At 39.9% G+C, this 15,821-nt stretch overlaps 1 protein-coding gene across 23 annotated transcripts in view; it reads right to left on the reverse strand.

Moving 5' to 3' along the window:
* FSHR (follicle stimulating hormone receptor) overlaps positions 1 to 15,821 on the reverse strand; it is a 307,860-nt gene that overhangs the window by 48,964 nt on the left and 243,075 nt on the right. For 22 of the 23 annotated variants that reach the window (XM_069009381.1, XM_069009380.1, XM_069009378.1 and 19 more), the window contains one exon: positions 6,371 to 6,442. In XM_069009381.1, the coding sequence (XP_068865482.1) occupies positions 6,371 to 6,442 (72 nt within the window). Of the gene's footprint in view, positions 1 to 6,370; positions 6,443 to 13,620; positions 13,689 to 15,821 lie in introns of those variants that run through there. The other variant, XM_069009392.1, reaches the window with a different exon arrangement.

Consider the following 15,821-nt stretch of genomic DNA (forward strand, 5'->3'; position numbering starts at 1 on the left):
AGGATAATATTTCCAAAGGCTGCAGGAGGGTCATCTGAAGCATTGGAGAAGCACCTCAGCAGCTCACGGCCGTACAGAGAGACAGCGGCACAAGATGTCACAGTGGCACAAGGACAGCTCCTCCACCACCATGGGACACAGGACCCCTGAGAGGAGCTCCCGTGGCTGTTTGCCATTCCCATCCCATTTCTGGCAACCCATCTCAAAGGGCAGAGGGGGCAAATGAAGACTGACACACCCTGGCTGCTGTTGGGCTGTGAAATGCACGTCTGGCAGAGGACAAGCCTTCTTACGTGATTTTGCTGCTGAATCAGAGGCCTGAAGTGCCACCAATCCCTCCACTGAGGAAAAGCCCTGTTCCAACCCACTGGTCACCATCAGACACATACAGTCAGATGGGGTGGGGGCATCTGGGACTTGCAAGTCCAGCTGCAGGAGCCAGGAAGCCTCCTGGGATTGCTCCCTGCGTGACCACCAGCCTGCTGACTTGTCCAGGGCCGCAGAGAAAGCCCCACATCACCGTAATGGCCCCATCCAAACATTTATTCTTTGGGATAACAGCCTGGATTTTACATTTGTTTGCCTGTGTTGGTTACTTGCCTTAATGTTTTTGAACAGTAGTCCTCTGTTCCCTGAGAGAAAATGCATAGACTAATTTAAATGCATTAAGTAGCATACTTATTTTCATGGCCTGCCCTTAAGATGCAGAATGTTACGCAGAAGTTCCTATAATGTAAATTAGAATTTAGTATCCATCTCAAGTTGCACCTTGAGAATGTACCCTGGATTATTTGCTACCAAAGGATGACTTTTAGCTTACTCAGTATGTATTTTTGTACACAGAATGGTCTGTGTACCACTTTCACCTTAGGGATGTAAATAAATACTTTTATAAGTATGCACTATTTAACTTATATATCACAGCAGATCCTAAAAATCCATATTTTTCCGCTTGCAAAAAAATAAATAGCAGGTTTATCTAAATAATGCAACAAAAGGTAGAAAGCAACTCCTGCCTAGATAAAATTTCCAAATGTCTTGCATACACTGAATCATAACCATTTTATCAAAATAGCTTTAATGAACTTATTTAAGCCCAGTCTTTTGTGTATCAAATGAGGCAGCACACAATACACTGTGCAAGAGGAACTGGAGAAGCTGTGAAATGCTTTCTTGGTAGCAGAAGACACAGACTGCTCATCCTTAGGTGATCCATCCTGTGGTTCCTGTCTCCCCTCCTCCCACGTCTTTGGGCTCTATGCTGACAAGTGTCACAGAGTCATGTGCAGGAGCTTAATGAAGCTCCTTTCAGGAGCACATGGGATGGGTTAGCCACTTGCTAGCCCAGGCAGCTTGATGGCTACTGCTGAAGAAGGTCTGGATGGTGAATGCATCAATTTGCCAGCTTGTTAAAACTTGCTAAAGAAAGTGAAGTCTTCCCATTCTGCCAAAATTTCTAGGTAAGACTTTTACAGTCAAGCCAAGAACTCTGGTCCTTCCTCAGCCACAGAAAGAGAGACACCCCTTGATTCAAAATTTTGTCTTCTGGTCTCCACTGTTCTCAAGTAACTCCTTGAGTTTAGATAAAACATAAAAGGTAACTCAGTATGATCTAATTGAGTCAAAACAAAGTGTGACTTGCCTTTTAGCCTACAGGGGCAAACAGGAGAGATTTTAGCATCATCCATCAGGTTGGTTGTTGTCTATGAAATAATCTGGTGCTTGTGTACATAGGTCACAGAGCAGCAGCTTTTGTCCTTAGGAACTCTCACTGGATCCACAGTCTCAACAGAGAGAAAACCTGAAAATCTTGAATGCACTAAGTAATTGAATAAATACATGATTTACAGGGCTATTTTTCTCTACAAATTCATGAGGAAGCAGTAGATATCTGCTGTTTTCCATGGACATAAAACTTTCGTTTCCAGGAGTGTCAGCTCTGGTGGATTCCCTCAATCCTAAAAGCCTTAGTTTTCCATGATCTCCAGAGCTCATTAAAGCTTTAGCTCATTAAGCTCTGTTATCTATACCATGGTTCATGCTCTTAAAATGTGTCTTTGCCAGCATCTGTTAAAGAAATGCCTCTCTCCAATTACTCCAAAATAAAAACAGGGCCAGTAATGCTGGGGTTTTTTCCTCTGTGACATCTTCTAGTTCAAGAAGTACTTCATCCTCACAGCTGAGTTTCCTGAGGCTGCACACAGGTTGGGTTTGAGAGCAAATGATGAGCCAAAGCATGTTTTAGCTTAAACCCTTCAAAAAGAGCAAATAACTGATGATGAATTTTCAAGGGGATTGTGCCTCAGGGTACAGACATGAAGCCTCTTTGGCTTGCACAGGGTAATGCAATCAGACCAAACTTCCTATAAATATGATGCCCAAATCAGACCTTGTTAGATCAACATGCACGAAATCTACTTTGCCACCTTTTAGTATCAGGAGGAAACTCAGCAACAGAAAAAGAGAGATTTAGTGTTGCTTCTGACTGTCTCTACTCCACATTAAGCACTTTCTGTGCAGGTTGAGGATGACATAGCTGCTGCAGAGCATGTCAGATTGATTTTGCCAGGTATGTGCCTGCATGGGACTGCTTTTTAATTTAGCAACTGGAGGGTTAATTAATTCCTGGAGTGTAAACAAGTTGGTTAAGCAGGAGTCCAGAAGAACTGCCATGCTCCAGTTGACTAAGATCTAGGAGTAGACTAAACATGTAGCAAGAATAACCAATCTGCTGTCCTGAACACTTATTTGCTAAACTAACATGAATCCAGAGTCTGCTGAGGTCAGAGAGCTGCTGGCAACAAGATGACAAGCCTGTTCCTCACACCTGGGGGTTTCTGAAAGAGTTTTCTGTAGGCAAATTCAAGTTGCATGTTTAGTAAGAGAAGTCTCTGATAATTAGAGCCTGTCAGTTTATTTCATAGCTTTAAAAATTTTATTTAAGAAGAAAAGATCCTTCTCCCAGAACATAATTGAGGAAAGTTGTTGCACCATATGACTGTCTGCAGAACGATTGTTTCATATTTTTTCAGCAACTGAAGGAATTTAGATGGGTGAGAAGATAATGAAAAACTAGAAAATGGTTCAAGTGGGCTCTCATTCTTCCAAAAAATTAAAAAATGGCTAAAGTATCCCAATGAGAATATCGCCAAATTAAAAAAAAATCAGATGAAACCCAAAAGATTTTGTCTTGGTAACTAAAACTGGAGCTTCACCAGGGAGGTCAGATCAACAGCTCCATGCCAACATTTCCAAGTCACACTATTTTTTCCATTATGAATCATGGTCGTTAGTGTCCATTTGAGAAAGTCCTTGGACAGTCCAAATAGAAAACAAATGAGACCTTGCCTGGGTACTCTGACTGAAAAGTTTTTGACATTTTCTGGCAAAATGTATCTTATTTAAAGGCCTCAGCAGTTTGAGTGTTTGGGAAGAGACTAAAATGCATAGAGAAAGCAGGAAAATATCAAGGAATTATTTTTCTTTGAAAACCTGAAATTTTTGCTCACTGTATTCAAAACCCTTCATTTGCTTTGAAGGGAAGTAGAGTTAGGATTCTTATCGAGGACCCATCTCTGATTTAACTTAGAATCATAGAATTATTAAGGTTGGAAAAGACAGGTATTTCACAGAATATTCTGAGTTGGAAGAGTCCCTCAAGGGTCACTGACACCACCAAATTCATCAAGTCCAACCTTTGACCAAGCACCACCATGTCAACTAAACCATAGCACTAAGTGTCATATCCAGTCCTTTCTTGAACACTTTCAGGGATGGCAACTCCATCACTTCCATGGCCTGCTCGTTCCAATGCCTGAAAACCCTTTCAGTGAAGAAATTCTCCCTGGTTCAACCTTGGCCTCCCCTGGTACAGCTCAGGCCATTTCCTCTTGTCCTATCTGCCTGGGAGAAGAGGCCGACCCCTACCTGGCTACAACCTCCATTTAGAAGATGTTCTGAGGATAACCACTCCTTCTGCTAAAAGCTGAAAGAAAGCATTAAGTACCTCAGTGTTTTCCTCATCCTTGGTGACAATGTTTCCCCCTGGGTACACTAAAGGAATGAGATTTTCCTTGGCCCTTCTTTTGTAGTTAATATATTTATGAAAACACTTTTTATTGCCTTTCACAGTGGGGGCCAGCTTGAGTTCTAACCGAGCTTTTCTCTTTCTAATTTTCTCTCTACATGACCTAACGACATCCTTGTATTCTTCCTGAGTTGCCTGGCCTTTCCAAAGGTCATAAACTATTTTTTCACTGGGTTCCTGTGAAAGCTCTGTGTTCAGCCAGGTTGGTCTTCTTCCCCAACAGCTCATCTTTCAGCACATAAGGACACTACTTCTGTGCCTTTAAGATCCCTTCTTGAAGTATGTTCAGCCTTTCTGAACCTCTTTGTTATTAAGGACCCTTTCCCAAATGACTCTGAACCAGTGTCCTAAACAGGCCAAATTCTGCTATGCCCAAGAGGGCCTCTGACCATCGCGTTTCTAACTTGTCATCAACTGTCTCATCCCCTATGGATGATTCCATCATTTCTCTCCAAACTCTGGGCTTTAACACCTACCCTGCTCTCAGAAACACACTTAGGAATGATGTGCCAGTGATAAAAATCACGAGTACAGCTATGCTGGACTGCAGAGGATACAGTTTTTCTTCAGTAACACATTTGGGAAATATTGTCACTCTTCATTTTTAGTCTACTCAGTTCTAGGGGAGCACACACATACAATACATCCAAGTGTCTCATTTGTATACATCAGGCCATCCACATTTTACCATATGGAGGTATCACATTATTAATAGCTGTTTTCCTTAAATAGGCTACAGTTTGCTTAATCTTTCTTCCTGTGCATGATCTTGCAAGAGTAAAAAGGCTTTCATACAAAGACTGTGTTTTTATATGCAAATCTATTATTTGATTACCCACTTTTTTTGTCCCTACATTATCATGAATATTTCTGATGAATGTTTTATGGGTTAGGTTTAGGATTTGTGAGCTATTTCAATTTTTATCTGTTTGCTATATCATCTGCAAATACCACAGTTTTGTTGATGTTGATTGGTCTCATTTACATATTGATCACACTTTTATTTTCAAGGATGTTTTGCTATAAACTGACTGTCCCCATTTCTCCTCCATGTACTACTAGTAGATGGATGTATTTTCAAATTGAGCCCATCTCCATATATAAGTTTTTTGGTTAACAATAAATCACCACTTAGAGACATCCTATGCAATGCCTTCATACACATCTGACATATGGTTTCTGAGTAATTAAAGATAACAGAAGCAGTTCACAATGCACTTTACAACCCACTTCACAGTCCAAAGTGCTCAATGATTTTCCCTAAGGACTAGGCTAAAACGAACCCTGCAGAACTCACCACCTTGTTGCTAAATCCCTTATTCATGCAAGAGTACAAGGGAGAAGGGTAGAAATAATGCAGAGAAATGTCCTTTGGAGTTTTGCCATTACACAGACAGCACTGAAAAAGGTACTGCATTTTAAACACATTTCTCCACTCCCACTCAGACTCAGCCTGTTTGTGATCGTCTCCTGTCAGGGTGCAAGTGCTGTTCTGTTTCTAAGCAAAATGTTGTGATTTGCCCATATATGAAATATTTCAGAAAAATCATACACGAGGCAGAATAGTTCAGGTTGGACAGTGAGGGTTATAATTTCTGGTGCTAGCACCAGCTAAGCTATAGATTTTCTGTTGTTAAAGAGAAGTAGGAGATATGTTACTATGGGTTTTCCCTTCTAGTGGTGGAGCTGCAATACCTCCACAATAACATACTAATGAACGTAAGATACATCTGTTCATCAAAGGTGCTTATAATAGTATCTCCAGGCTGATCACTAAAATTCACAGAACTGAGCTGCTTACACTCTTTGTGTACTAAGACTTTTGGATCTATCACCTGTAAGAAACTTCTCTCACACATCCTGCCAGCTGCCTCTGAACATGCACAAAACAATCCTATTTATTCATTAGTCAAAGGAGAATTGGCTGACCTATTAACAACAGGAGCTCTTTCCACAGCTTCATTCCAAAACTCTCAAAATAACCAGTTTCCTATGATCTTCTGCTATGGCAGTGTATTTATTAACTGCAACGACACTCCATGCTCAACCAGCCCTTTGACTGAAGACGGCCTGATTGCTGATATGAAGATGTATTTATGACAGCATTGCTCTGGAACATGGTGTCAATAAAAAACCATTCCATTTTTTCTTTAAACAGAAAGATAAAACTATATGAAGCTCAGTGATAGGGGCTTGCTCACAGGCTGTAAGAGGAGCTGCAATCAGAAAGTGCTGCTTGGAGTAAAATCGTTGTTTCCTAGTAAATATTGACACAATACGTACATTTTCTCTAGGTCAACAAGTCCTGCGAAAGCTCCTTTGGGAATGACTCTCATCTTGGTGAGGAAAAACCTCCTGAAAATAGAGAAAATGGGGTGATTAGTTAACTATTCACAGCACAGGACTACACAGTAACTTTGCCAGCACAGGAGAGGCCTTTCTCACAGGCACAAGGATGGTCTGTGGGCTGAAGGCTTTGGCATCTAAATGCAGCTGTAAGATCCAAAATTACAGCACAGCACTGGGGCTCCTCAAGGGAAAAAGCATCCATTAGTAGTTGCCATTTCCTTATTTGCTTCAGGAAGAAATCCAGACTTGCAACTTCTCTGTTTGCTGGGAGGGAACAGCATCTTTCTCATCTCAACAGCTCTTTTGAGTGATGCTCAAGAACAGGATGAAGTAGCCCTGTGGAGCCAGACTGGGATGAGGTGCTTAGTCAAGGCTGTAAAGTGGTCCATCCATGCTCATGCAGGATACACAGATAGTTTAAGGAGTCAGCTACTGTCTCCCATCATTGCAACTTTAATAACTTTATGACTTCTCACAGTGTCTCTTCTAATTAGTTCATAATGTGCCACACAATTGGGACTTTGGAATACTCGATCACACGTGCACGAGGACAACACTTTTATCATTTTTAAAGGTCACAGAAAATGCTTTATGAAGAAAGCCCATTTGAAATACCACATAAGCCTTTTTGTTAACCTGGAGTCATCTCCTTTAACCACAATAAACAAAGAGGACTAGAAAACTTCTGATGGCACTCAGCAAATGATACAGGGTTTCTACTACTCCTTGGAGAAATAAGGTGTTATCTGCATAATTGTTTTCTTTCACACATTTAATCATTGATAAGAAGTGAGCACAAACAAGTGCATATATTAACACAACATGCTCATCACAAGACATCAGATAATATTGGTTGGATTGAGAGAGAGTTGTTAAAAATGTTTTGTTCTTTTTCAAAGAAAAAAAACCCCACCCATGTTACATACATGAATGCATTACATACAAAGATCACATCCTGTGATTCAGTTTCTTAGTCTATATTTCCATGGAAATGGGAATGAATTTTTTTCTGAATTACCAGGTAAGCCTTTTTTTCAATGAACATATCTGCCAGACCACTCCAAATCTTCATCATCTCAGAACTGGTTTTGCATGGCTGGGATCACCTTTCAGCTCATAAGCTGTCTCATTGTAAGGTCTGCAGGAGAACAGAAATGGGAACACAGCCTGCTATTACCTGCTGTCCAGTCCTGCAAATTTTAACACAAAGCCTCAAAACTAGAGACTGACTTTCTTAGCATTCACATAAAGTATTCATTCAATTCTCATCTATGTTTTATTTCAGATGATTAGCTGAGAATTTTCATGTAAGATTGTAATGCTTTTATCAAAGTTTTAGGGGGAAAAACTATTATTCTGTCAGAGTACCAATGTGACATGTTCCCATTTTTTAATTGTAGGTCTTTAGTATAATCTGCCCCTTCATGAGTTAATATTTACTTAAGCAGGACAAAGTCAATGCACACCTCACCTAGTTCTAGAGATGATACTGTGATTATGCCAGGACTGAACTTGGTCCCACACTTTTTTAAACATTGAAATTTATGGTATTATCTGTCCTGAAAGACGATGAAGTCAATTTGGTATTTCATTATTCTTATCCTATCATTAATGTAAATCAGAAAGAGCTTCAACACACTGTCACACAAGAATTACAGTATTGAGATCATTATGCAAATGTTAGAAGGATAAAAGAGCTTCCAGAAAAGGCCTAACCTGGATTAGGCAATTTGTAAAACCCGACTGAAAACAGGGCTGGTGTAATGCATGCAAAGCTGAGGCTGTGCTTTCAGAGTGGATGGGTACAATGGATCCTTGCAGAACACCCAGCAGGCTTAGTGCTACAAAGCTGAACCATCAGGAAACCCTTTAACTTTCATCTGCTTTGAAATCTCTCTCAAACTCTGCTTTGTAGAAATGCACGCCTAATTTCTGGGCCCTAGAAAAAGGGCTTTGTCTGAAAAGCCACCTATCATTTTTTTATGGCAGTGTGCTAAAATGAATCCTCTCTCTGCAGGCACAGGTCACAGGGACATTTGCAATTTTTAATTAAATGCTGGCCTACACCGTGGTTCACCACAACAAGAAATTACAGTCTGATACAGAAACTAATGAAAAGAAGGGAACCTCATTCATAGATGGGGTTAGCGATATGAGAAAAGCCACATCTGCATAGAACTAAAAATCAGACCTTGGGTCCTGTGTTAATAAGGTGCCAGAATTCAGGATCCCTGTGTCTAATGCCCTGGAGCAATTAAAACAGAATTGAAGTTTAATAGCTGAAATCTCATATTCCACTTAAAAAAATTAAGGTTAATTGTTTTTAAACATCTCTGCGTGAGCTATATAAAGTCAGACTTAAAGGCATAACTAACAGTGAAAATTAGAATGAGCTACTCCTTGAATTATCAACTGTATAATGAATAGGAATCTATTATAACTAGCCAAATTCTCTACTGTCAATAAATCTCACCAATTAGTCTCCAAGAATCAATGTGTGCTTAACTTGAGATACTGGCTGTTCAGTACCCATTCTTTCTGAGGTACATGGAGAAAATAAATGGAAAGCATTTCCTTGGTTTTGTTTCTGGCACTATTTTAGGGCCAAATAAATGAATACAGCCCACCTTTGCTAAAGCATGTTTCATGTCAAGAGAAGCAAGTAAACAAAAGCTTCCTTTAAAAAATGTGTACTTAAGAGGGAGATGCAGTATTTGGTCCTAAAAATTTATGTTGGCACTTAGGTAACAGCAAGGAAAGCACTGAAAGGCCTAAACATTCAGTGAATGGTGTGGAATTGAAAACCTAGAGCCAGATGCCCAACACAAGGCATGAGAAAGTCCTAGAAAGGACTCCAGTGTTGGAACCACCAAAAACTTAACAAATGACAGAGCAGGAAGCATGGGAAAAGGGAACAAGCCCCAGGTAATCACATGGTTATCCTGCATTGTGTGAATAGCTGGGAATAGAAAAATGGCAATATTAACTATTGTTATTCACCATGTAAAAGGATAGATTCAAGTCAATACATGGCTTCAATACATGCCCTGATATCCAGGAGAGGTTTCTAAATCCTGACTTAAATATCTGTTGAAAGAGAGTGTTGAGGAGTTTATTGGTAGGAACTGAAGCTGTCTGCTCCAGTTTTACGACCACACTCTCTATATTTCTCTGGACTGAGCATGCAAAATTCCCACAGCTTTTTTTCCATTTTTCATTTTTAATTGTTTTATATGTCTCTTTATTGTATCATTTTTGTTTATCTCATGAATGAGTGTGAGTAAACTCCTCTATTATGAAGCTACTAAAAAAATGTTTCTGCTTGAAGCTAGAGCAGTCAGGACTAGGGCAGAACTATCTCGTATAGACCTGTTTATTTATACAGAGACATCTCAACCTGGTTATTTAAAAGATTGGGGTCTCATTTGATATGAAGCCCCTGACACAGATGACTTGCACTTAATATCATTATGAAGAACAAACAATAAAAATACATCTTGTTTCTGTATGGCTGTGTCCAGTATAAGAGAAATATCATAGTGCCAAATTAATCTCAAAGCCTATAGAGGACATGACACAAAGAACAGAAATTAGCAGGCACTGCTAAAATGTTCTTGAATAACCCTCTAACATTTCCAGTTATGACGAGATTTATTGATCTTTTCTTAAAATAGAGTCTTCTTCAGCTGAAGTAGTTCAGACAGGCAGAGTATAAGACATGAAGGAAAAAAATCTCCAGAAAAATTAATGTTCTTTCATCCAGCCCCACACTATTCCAGTGACAGAAAGGAGATCGACCTCATCACGAAAGGATGGAGGACTGGATGTCATTATTCAAATATCTGGTGCTCAAGGTATGGGTGATTAAAAAGACTTGTTAAATTAGAAGATTAAAAAAGTGGACCTATACAGGTCATTTCTCCTAATTGTCTCTGAAAAAAAGTGCAAGGGAAACCTGTGAAGTAAAACCAATGTAACTGCACTGTGTTTGTGAAGTTAGCCATTTATGTGCAGAATGGTGTATTTTACATATCCATCGAATGAATTCTCAGACTCTGGTCACACAAGTTTTTCTTGGACGATTATTAGGGTGCTCTTTGGCATAAATTTGCCACCAGAACTTGCTCCCACACTGCTTTGGTGTCCCCTCCTCCCAGCACCCTTCCTTGGCAAAGGCCTCCCCCTGCCACTGGCAATAACCTTGCACAACAAAGAACTGCGCTGATTATCAGAAATTAGACTGCTTAAGAAAAAAAAAAAAAAAGGTCTGCATCATAAAGCCTGGCTGAATTTAGGCCTTTCAAAACACTCTTTAAAACTCATTTCTCAGATCTACTTAAGTCACACACAGTTAATCAGAAAAGTGTGTGCATTGTAGAATTATCTTCCCTGCCTCATGTAAATTGCAAATTCTTGACGTTAAAATGAACTATATCAAGCAGACACTATAAACTTTACAACTTAAAGACCAAAGGAAAATAAAATAAAAAGCCAAAAATATTCAGTGACCATAATGCTAAATCATCAGCTTTGGTTCCAAAGAAATAAATGTGATAGGATTTTGAAGAACATTTTTACTTTAATCTCTGAGCTAATAGACTGATGCTATCACCTTCTAATCCTCTGCAGCAATGTGCATTTTGTCAAACAAAGATTTACAGTGAAATTTAATTTACTCTCTGTAATTCTTTTTGATTGTTTCTTTGTTGTTCCTTTGTTTTTGCTTCTTGCTTTGGAGATGTGCTGGAGGTTCCAGCACAAGCAACAGATGAATTTTTGCTTTACATCAGGGGAAGACAAAATGATTCTATGACCTATTTAATGTGCTCTTGATTAAATGCACAAATCAACAAGATCCTGCACCCTGGTGGGTTTCTTTCCCCCCTGTTTTTGCTTGATTAGTCAATACAACAGTGAAGGATTATTTTTCTTTTAATGCAGTAATGGGAGACAGATACTGCAGACCACATCCCAGATGGTGTAAATCAATTGATCTGTGTCACTTTGGCCTGAAACTTCTGCCCTAATTCTCACTAGAATGAATCACGAGATTCCTTAGAGCTAAACGTGATTAATTTAAATTTATGAAGAACATTTGTAAGCCTCCAGCTCACTGAAATGGGTTCACACTGTCATATGACTTCCCTGTGACTAGGGTCTGGATCTAGTGAACATCTCACTGGGAAGGGGCATACGTAGATATTTGTGAACACTAAAGTGTTTTTCCTAATCAGTTGCCTAAATGGAAAATCTCTGGAATCTATTAAGTAGGTTGTAGGTGCTTTCAGACAAAGCTGTGTTGTCCCTTTCCTAACAGCATGCAGAGAGGAGTACAAGACTCATAAATTGGATGCTAAAATATTAGGCTTCAAAAACCATCAAGCTAAATTCAAAAAGCTTGGATGTACTTGCTTTTTGGATTTAAAGTCTTTAGAGTGCATTTATATCATGCTGCTAAGTTATTTTCAACACTCATGAGGCTTTAATTTAAGAATGGGGAAAGATTTGTATTAGTCACCTCGATTCCATGGGATCCTGAAGCAGGGACTTCATAAAGCTGAGTAAAGCACGATCATGAGGAATGGCACAGGCAGTGACAAAAAAACATCTCCCACCATCCTGCTGGCTCGTCTTTTCAGAGAGATATGGCATTATCTTAAGAGAAAACCAAAGCCAAGCAGAGTCTTTTTCTAATAATGACTATTCATCTAACTGCAGATTCATTTCAAAGAGTGGACCCTGATAGCACAGGCACACTTGAATAATGGAGGAAGAGCTTTGCAATTCATTTGTTCAACTGAAACATGATCCACGGGTTTGAGAGTCTGAGAGGCCCAACTTCACACACATGTAAATGGATTTATGAGAGAAAGACCGTAATCCCTTGCTAACATGCACAATCTGGATTGAAGTGTCTGATCGCTGCATCCACCTAATGTGCTTAAGTCAGCTGCTCATCCCTTTTAAATGCTTGAGAAAGGAGTTATCTAGGCCCTGCAGCTGGTTTATTCCTGTTGTGGGATAATAAAAAGCTGGTAAAGGTGAGTATTCCAAGGAAAATCTAGGCAATGTGCATTTGAAGAATGCAGAATGCAGAATGAAGAAGACAGAAAATAGAGATCCCCCCTGTCTTTCAGGCTGGACTGGGTGTGACTAGGAGAGAGTTAATTTTCGACAGTTCATATAGTGCTGTGGTTTTGACTTTGGCCCAAACTAGTAACACACTGATCTTGCAGCTTTTGCTGACCCATGTACAGAATTGAGGCCGCCTGTTTCTCACTTTGCCCCCTGCAATGAAGAGCCAGGGATCTGGGCTGTGGGCATTGGGCTGGGGGGACACACAGGGCAGGTGACCCAAATTAACCAGGGTTATGATATGATAACCAGGGTTATATGATATTCCATATCCTATAAGAACATCATGCTCAGCAATACAAGGGAAAACTGTTCTTTTATCTGACTGAAAAATGTAGGGTTAATCTGGGAGGGAACGTGTCCTCCTTTCTTGCTACTTGGGAATCTCTTCAGGTTTGGGAGTGATGTAAAGTGAACCTATGAGAAAGAAAATATTTTGGTTTGTGAGCTATTAAGGTATTGTACAGGCAAAGTAAATACAGTTAGCACTGTGATGATAAAGTTATTAGTGATGTCCGTCTGCTTTGCAGGTCTGAATCTAAAACGCAATAAGCGCAGCAGCTGATGAAGAATCACTTCTTAATCTTTATCAGTGGCCTCCCATAAAAATCAATTTCCTTTTCTTTTTGGAATTAGATTAAAAAGATAATTAACAGTACTGATTGCATTCCTATTCTAAATTTAGTTAACACTTACCCAATATAATAATGCCCCCCAGCCACAAAAAGCTGCAGGGAAACATTTCAAGATCACACCCCCAATGTCCTGTTGGCATTTCACTTGCAGAGTGCCCACAACACCATAGCATGTTGTTTCCCCAGCAGAGCTGTGATGCTGCTCCCACAGGCACACAACACATTTGCTGTGGGATTTGTTTTTCCCCGAGGACCTTGCTTAGGTCAGCTAATTAATCGCACACAGTGCCCCTAGGCAGCTAGCAGCTGATAAGGAGAGATGAGGAAGGAGAGAAAACTGCTGTGAGAATAAAAAAACAACCAATCATCTAAAAGGCTGTAAAAGTGGTCAAGCAATGGGCTTGTAAAACTTACTCTCCCTCCTCCCTGACTTAGTTTTCCAAAGCCATGGCATGTTTAGTCTCAGCACTGATATCCTTTTCATTCCTGGACAAAGCACACGCTGTCCTCAGTAGCACTGCTACATCCCCCCACGGCGCAGCAGATAGCTTCCTTCTGAGGTCACACGTGCAGCCAGTTAAAAATAAAGCTCCAAGATGCTTTTAAATAGCTCTACTCGAATAGGGTGGGAGGAATCTGGATGTGGGAGAACAGAAAAAAAAATAGAAGATGGCAAAACTCCCAGTCAGGAAAAAGAGTGCAACACCAAGACTTTTACCTGTTCTGAGATATTTAACTGGCTACACTTATTGAAGTTATTTCAGTGTATTTAGGTTGGGTTGAGTTTACACTGAGGCAAAGCTGGAGAGGCACTAGAGTAGTGACTATTCAGACCAGCTGCCTGTGTGTGCTAAGGCATTTTGTTAAGTCCCTGACAAACAATTTTGCTGCAGATTTATGTGCAAGAGGCAGTAGTGCACAAGATATGTCACAAACACTAATGAGATCAGGTGAAGCAGGCAAAGCAATGCTCTCTTGGCAGGAAGGATCTCCCTTCTTTAAGCTTATCCAGAGCTCTAGCAAAGCAAAGCTGGAGCTCTGGATTCCTCTACAGTGTGTATGCACAGAGAAAAGGGGTTTGCTGCAGAGCACAAATGGCAACAAACAAGTTCTCTTTAGGCCTCTGAGCAGAATCACAGTTATCATGTTTGCACCTGGGAAGAGTTTAACTGCTCGGAATGAGTTACCCACAAAAAAGGCCAGCAGTAAGCTTGAAAGCACAGTTGAAATTGCTTCTATTAAAGTCAAAGGCATGCTGTGAAAAGTGTTCTGTGCAAGATAAATAACACAAGTGAAAGAAGTTATCCCATCTTGGTTACAGAGAGCCAGGAAATAGTGATTGCTTTATTTTTACAAATAGCTATACTTTTATTAGTATTGATTATCCTGTAAGATACTATGCTACTTTTAGAAGAGCATGTCCTCGTTCCTCACAGCTTACTCACAGGGGCCTTTGAGAAATGTACAGCATGTGATGAATGTACAACTTCCTTAAAATCTGACCTTGATATCTGGAACCATCTTTAGGGTGAGGAGGAGCCATTAAAAATTCATTCACTCTGAGAACACTCTTGGTGTTACATCTATTTATATTAATATCTCTGCATATTTTCCTAACAAAAGGAGCATTGTACAAGTACTGGGTATTTTGTTCTTGCAAAAAGAATGTTTTACTTTGTGTTCTTTCCCACAGGCAATTTGTCAAGGCAAATAGAGTTCTGGAAAATGTCCACAGTCTAACCAGATTGGAGGCTTTTTAGGTATTGTCTTCAAAACTTTCTTCCCCCGCTTTTGATTCAGTGCAGGAATAGCCATCCTGCTCACACACAGCCAGTCACTTAGACTCTTTTCCTGTCCCAAGAATGTGTCAAAAAAGATCTTACTTCACAGCAGGGAGAGAACAGTGGTTTGTTCATCGTCTGAGGTCGTACCAGAAAGGTGATAAGTGTCCTTTGTGTGTAGTGTTTCAACCTCTAAGACTTTGGAACTTTCCATGTTGGCAGGCCCACCATACATGGTGCTATTTTTATTGACTGAGACAAATTCTCCAGGGACAAAATCCCTTAAGTTCTGTGTTGGATGCCTTAAGAAAGGTAAGAGAAAAAGTAAGCTTTTCTGCAAAACTTCTTGCTGAACCATCACTGGATAGCAAAACACCAAATAACTTACCTGTGTCACTTTATCTTGACAAATTCATTAGAAACAGCTAGAGTGCTTTTTATCTCCTTTTCTCATCCATATCATCATAGGCACTATACCTATCCTGCTTAATGAGACACAGCTGAAATATCCCAGAATATTAACAAAATAAAAAGAAAGACACTCACTGTTACATTCCCTAATTTGCACACAGTCTAATAAGTAACAGAGTCCCCAACAAATATTTGGATTAATTTGGATACATGCAAAGGCTTGTTTGAAGTTGTAATGAGATATCAGATACTCCCAATGCCAGAGCAGTCAGAAACTGTTTAAGAAACAGCACTTGGAGACTTGATTGTACTCCTCTTTCCTCTGTATCTGAATATAAGCTTAGCAAAAGTAAATATTCTCTCTGCTATCTAATACGTGCTGTATTTTCCAAAGAGCAGCGAGAGTGTCAAACACAACTAATT

This window comes from Aphelocoma coerulescens, chromosome 3 (assembly GCF_041296385.1).
Source record: "Aphelocoma coerulescens isolate FSJ_1873_10779 chromosome 3, UR_Acoe_1.0, whole genome shotgun sequence".
Classification (NCBI taxonomy): Eukaryota; Metazoa; Chordata; class Aves; order Passeriformes; family Corvidae; genus Aphelocoma; species Aphelocoma coerulescens.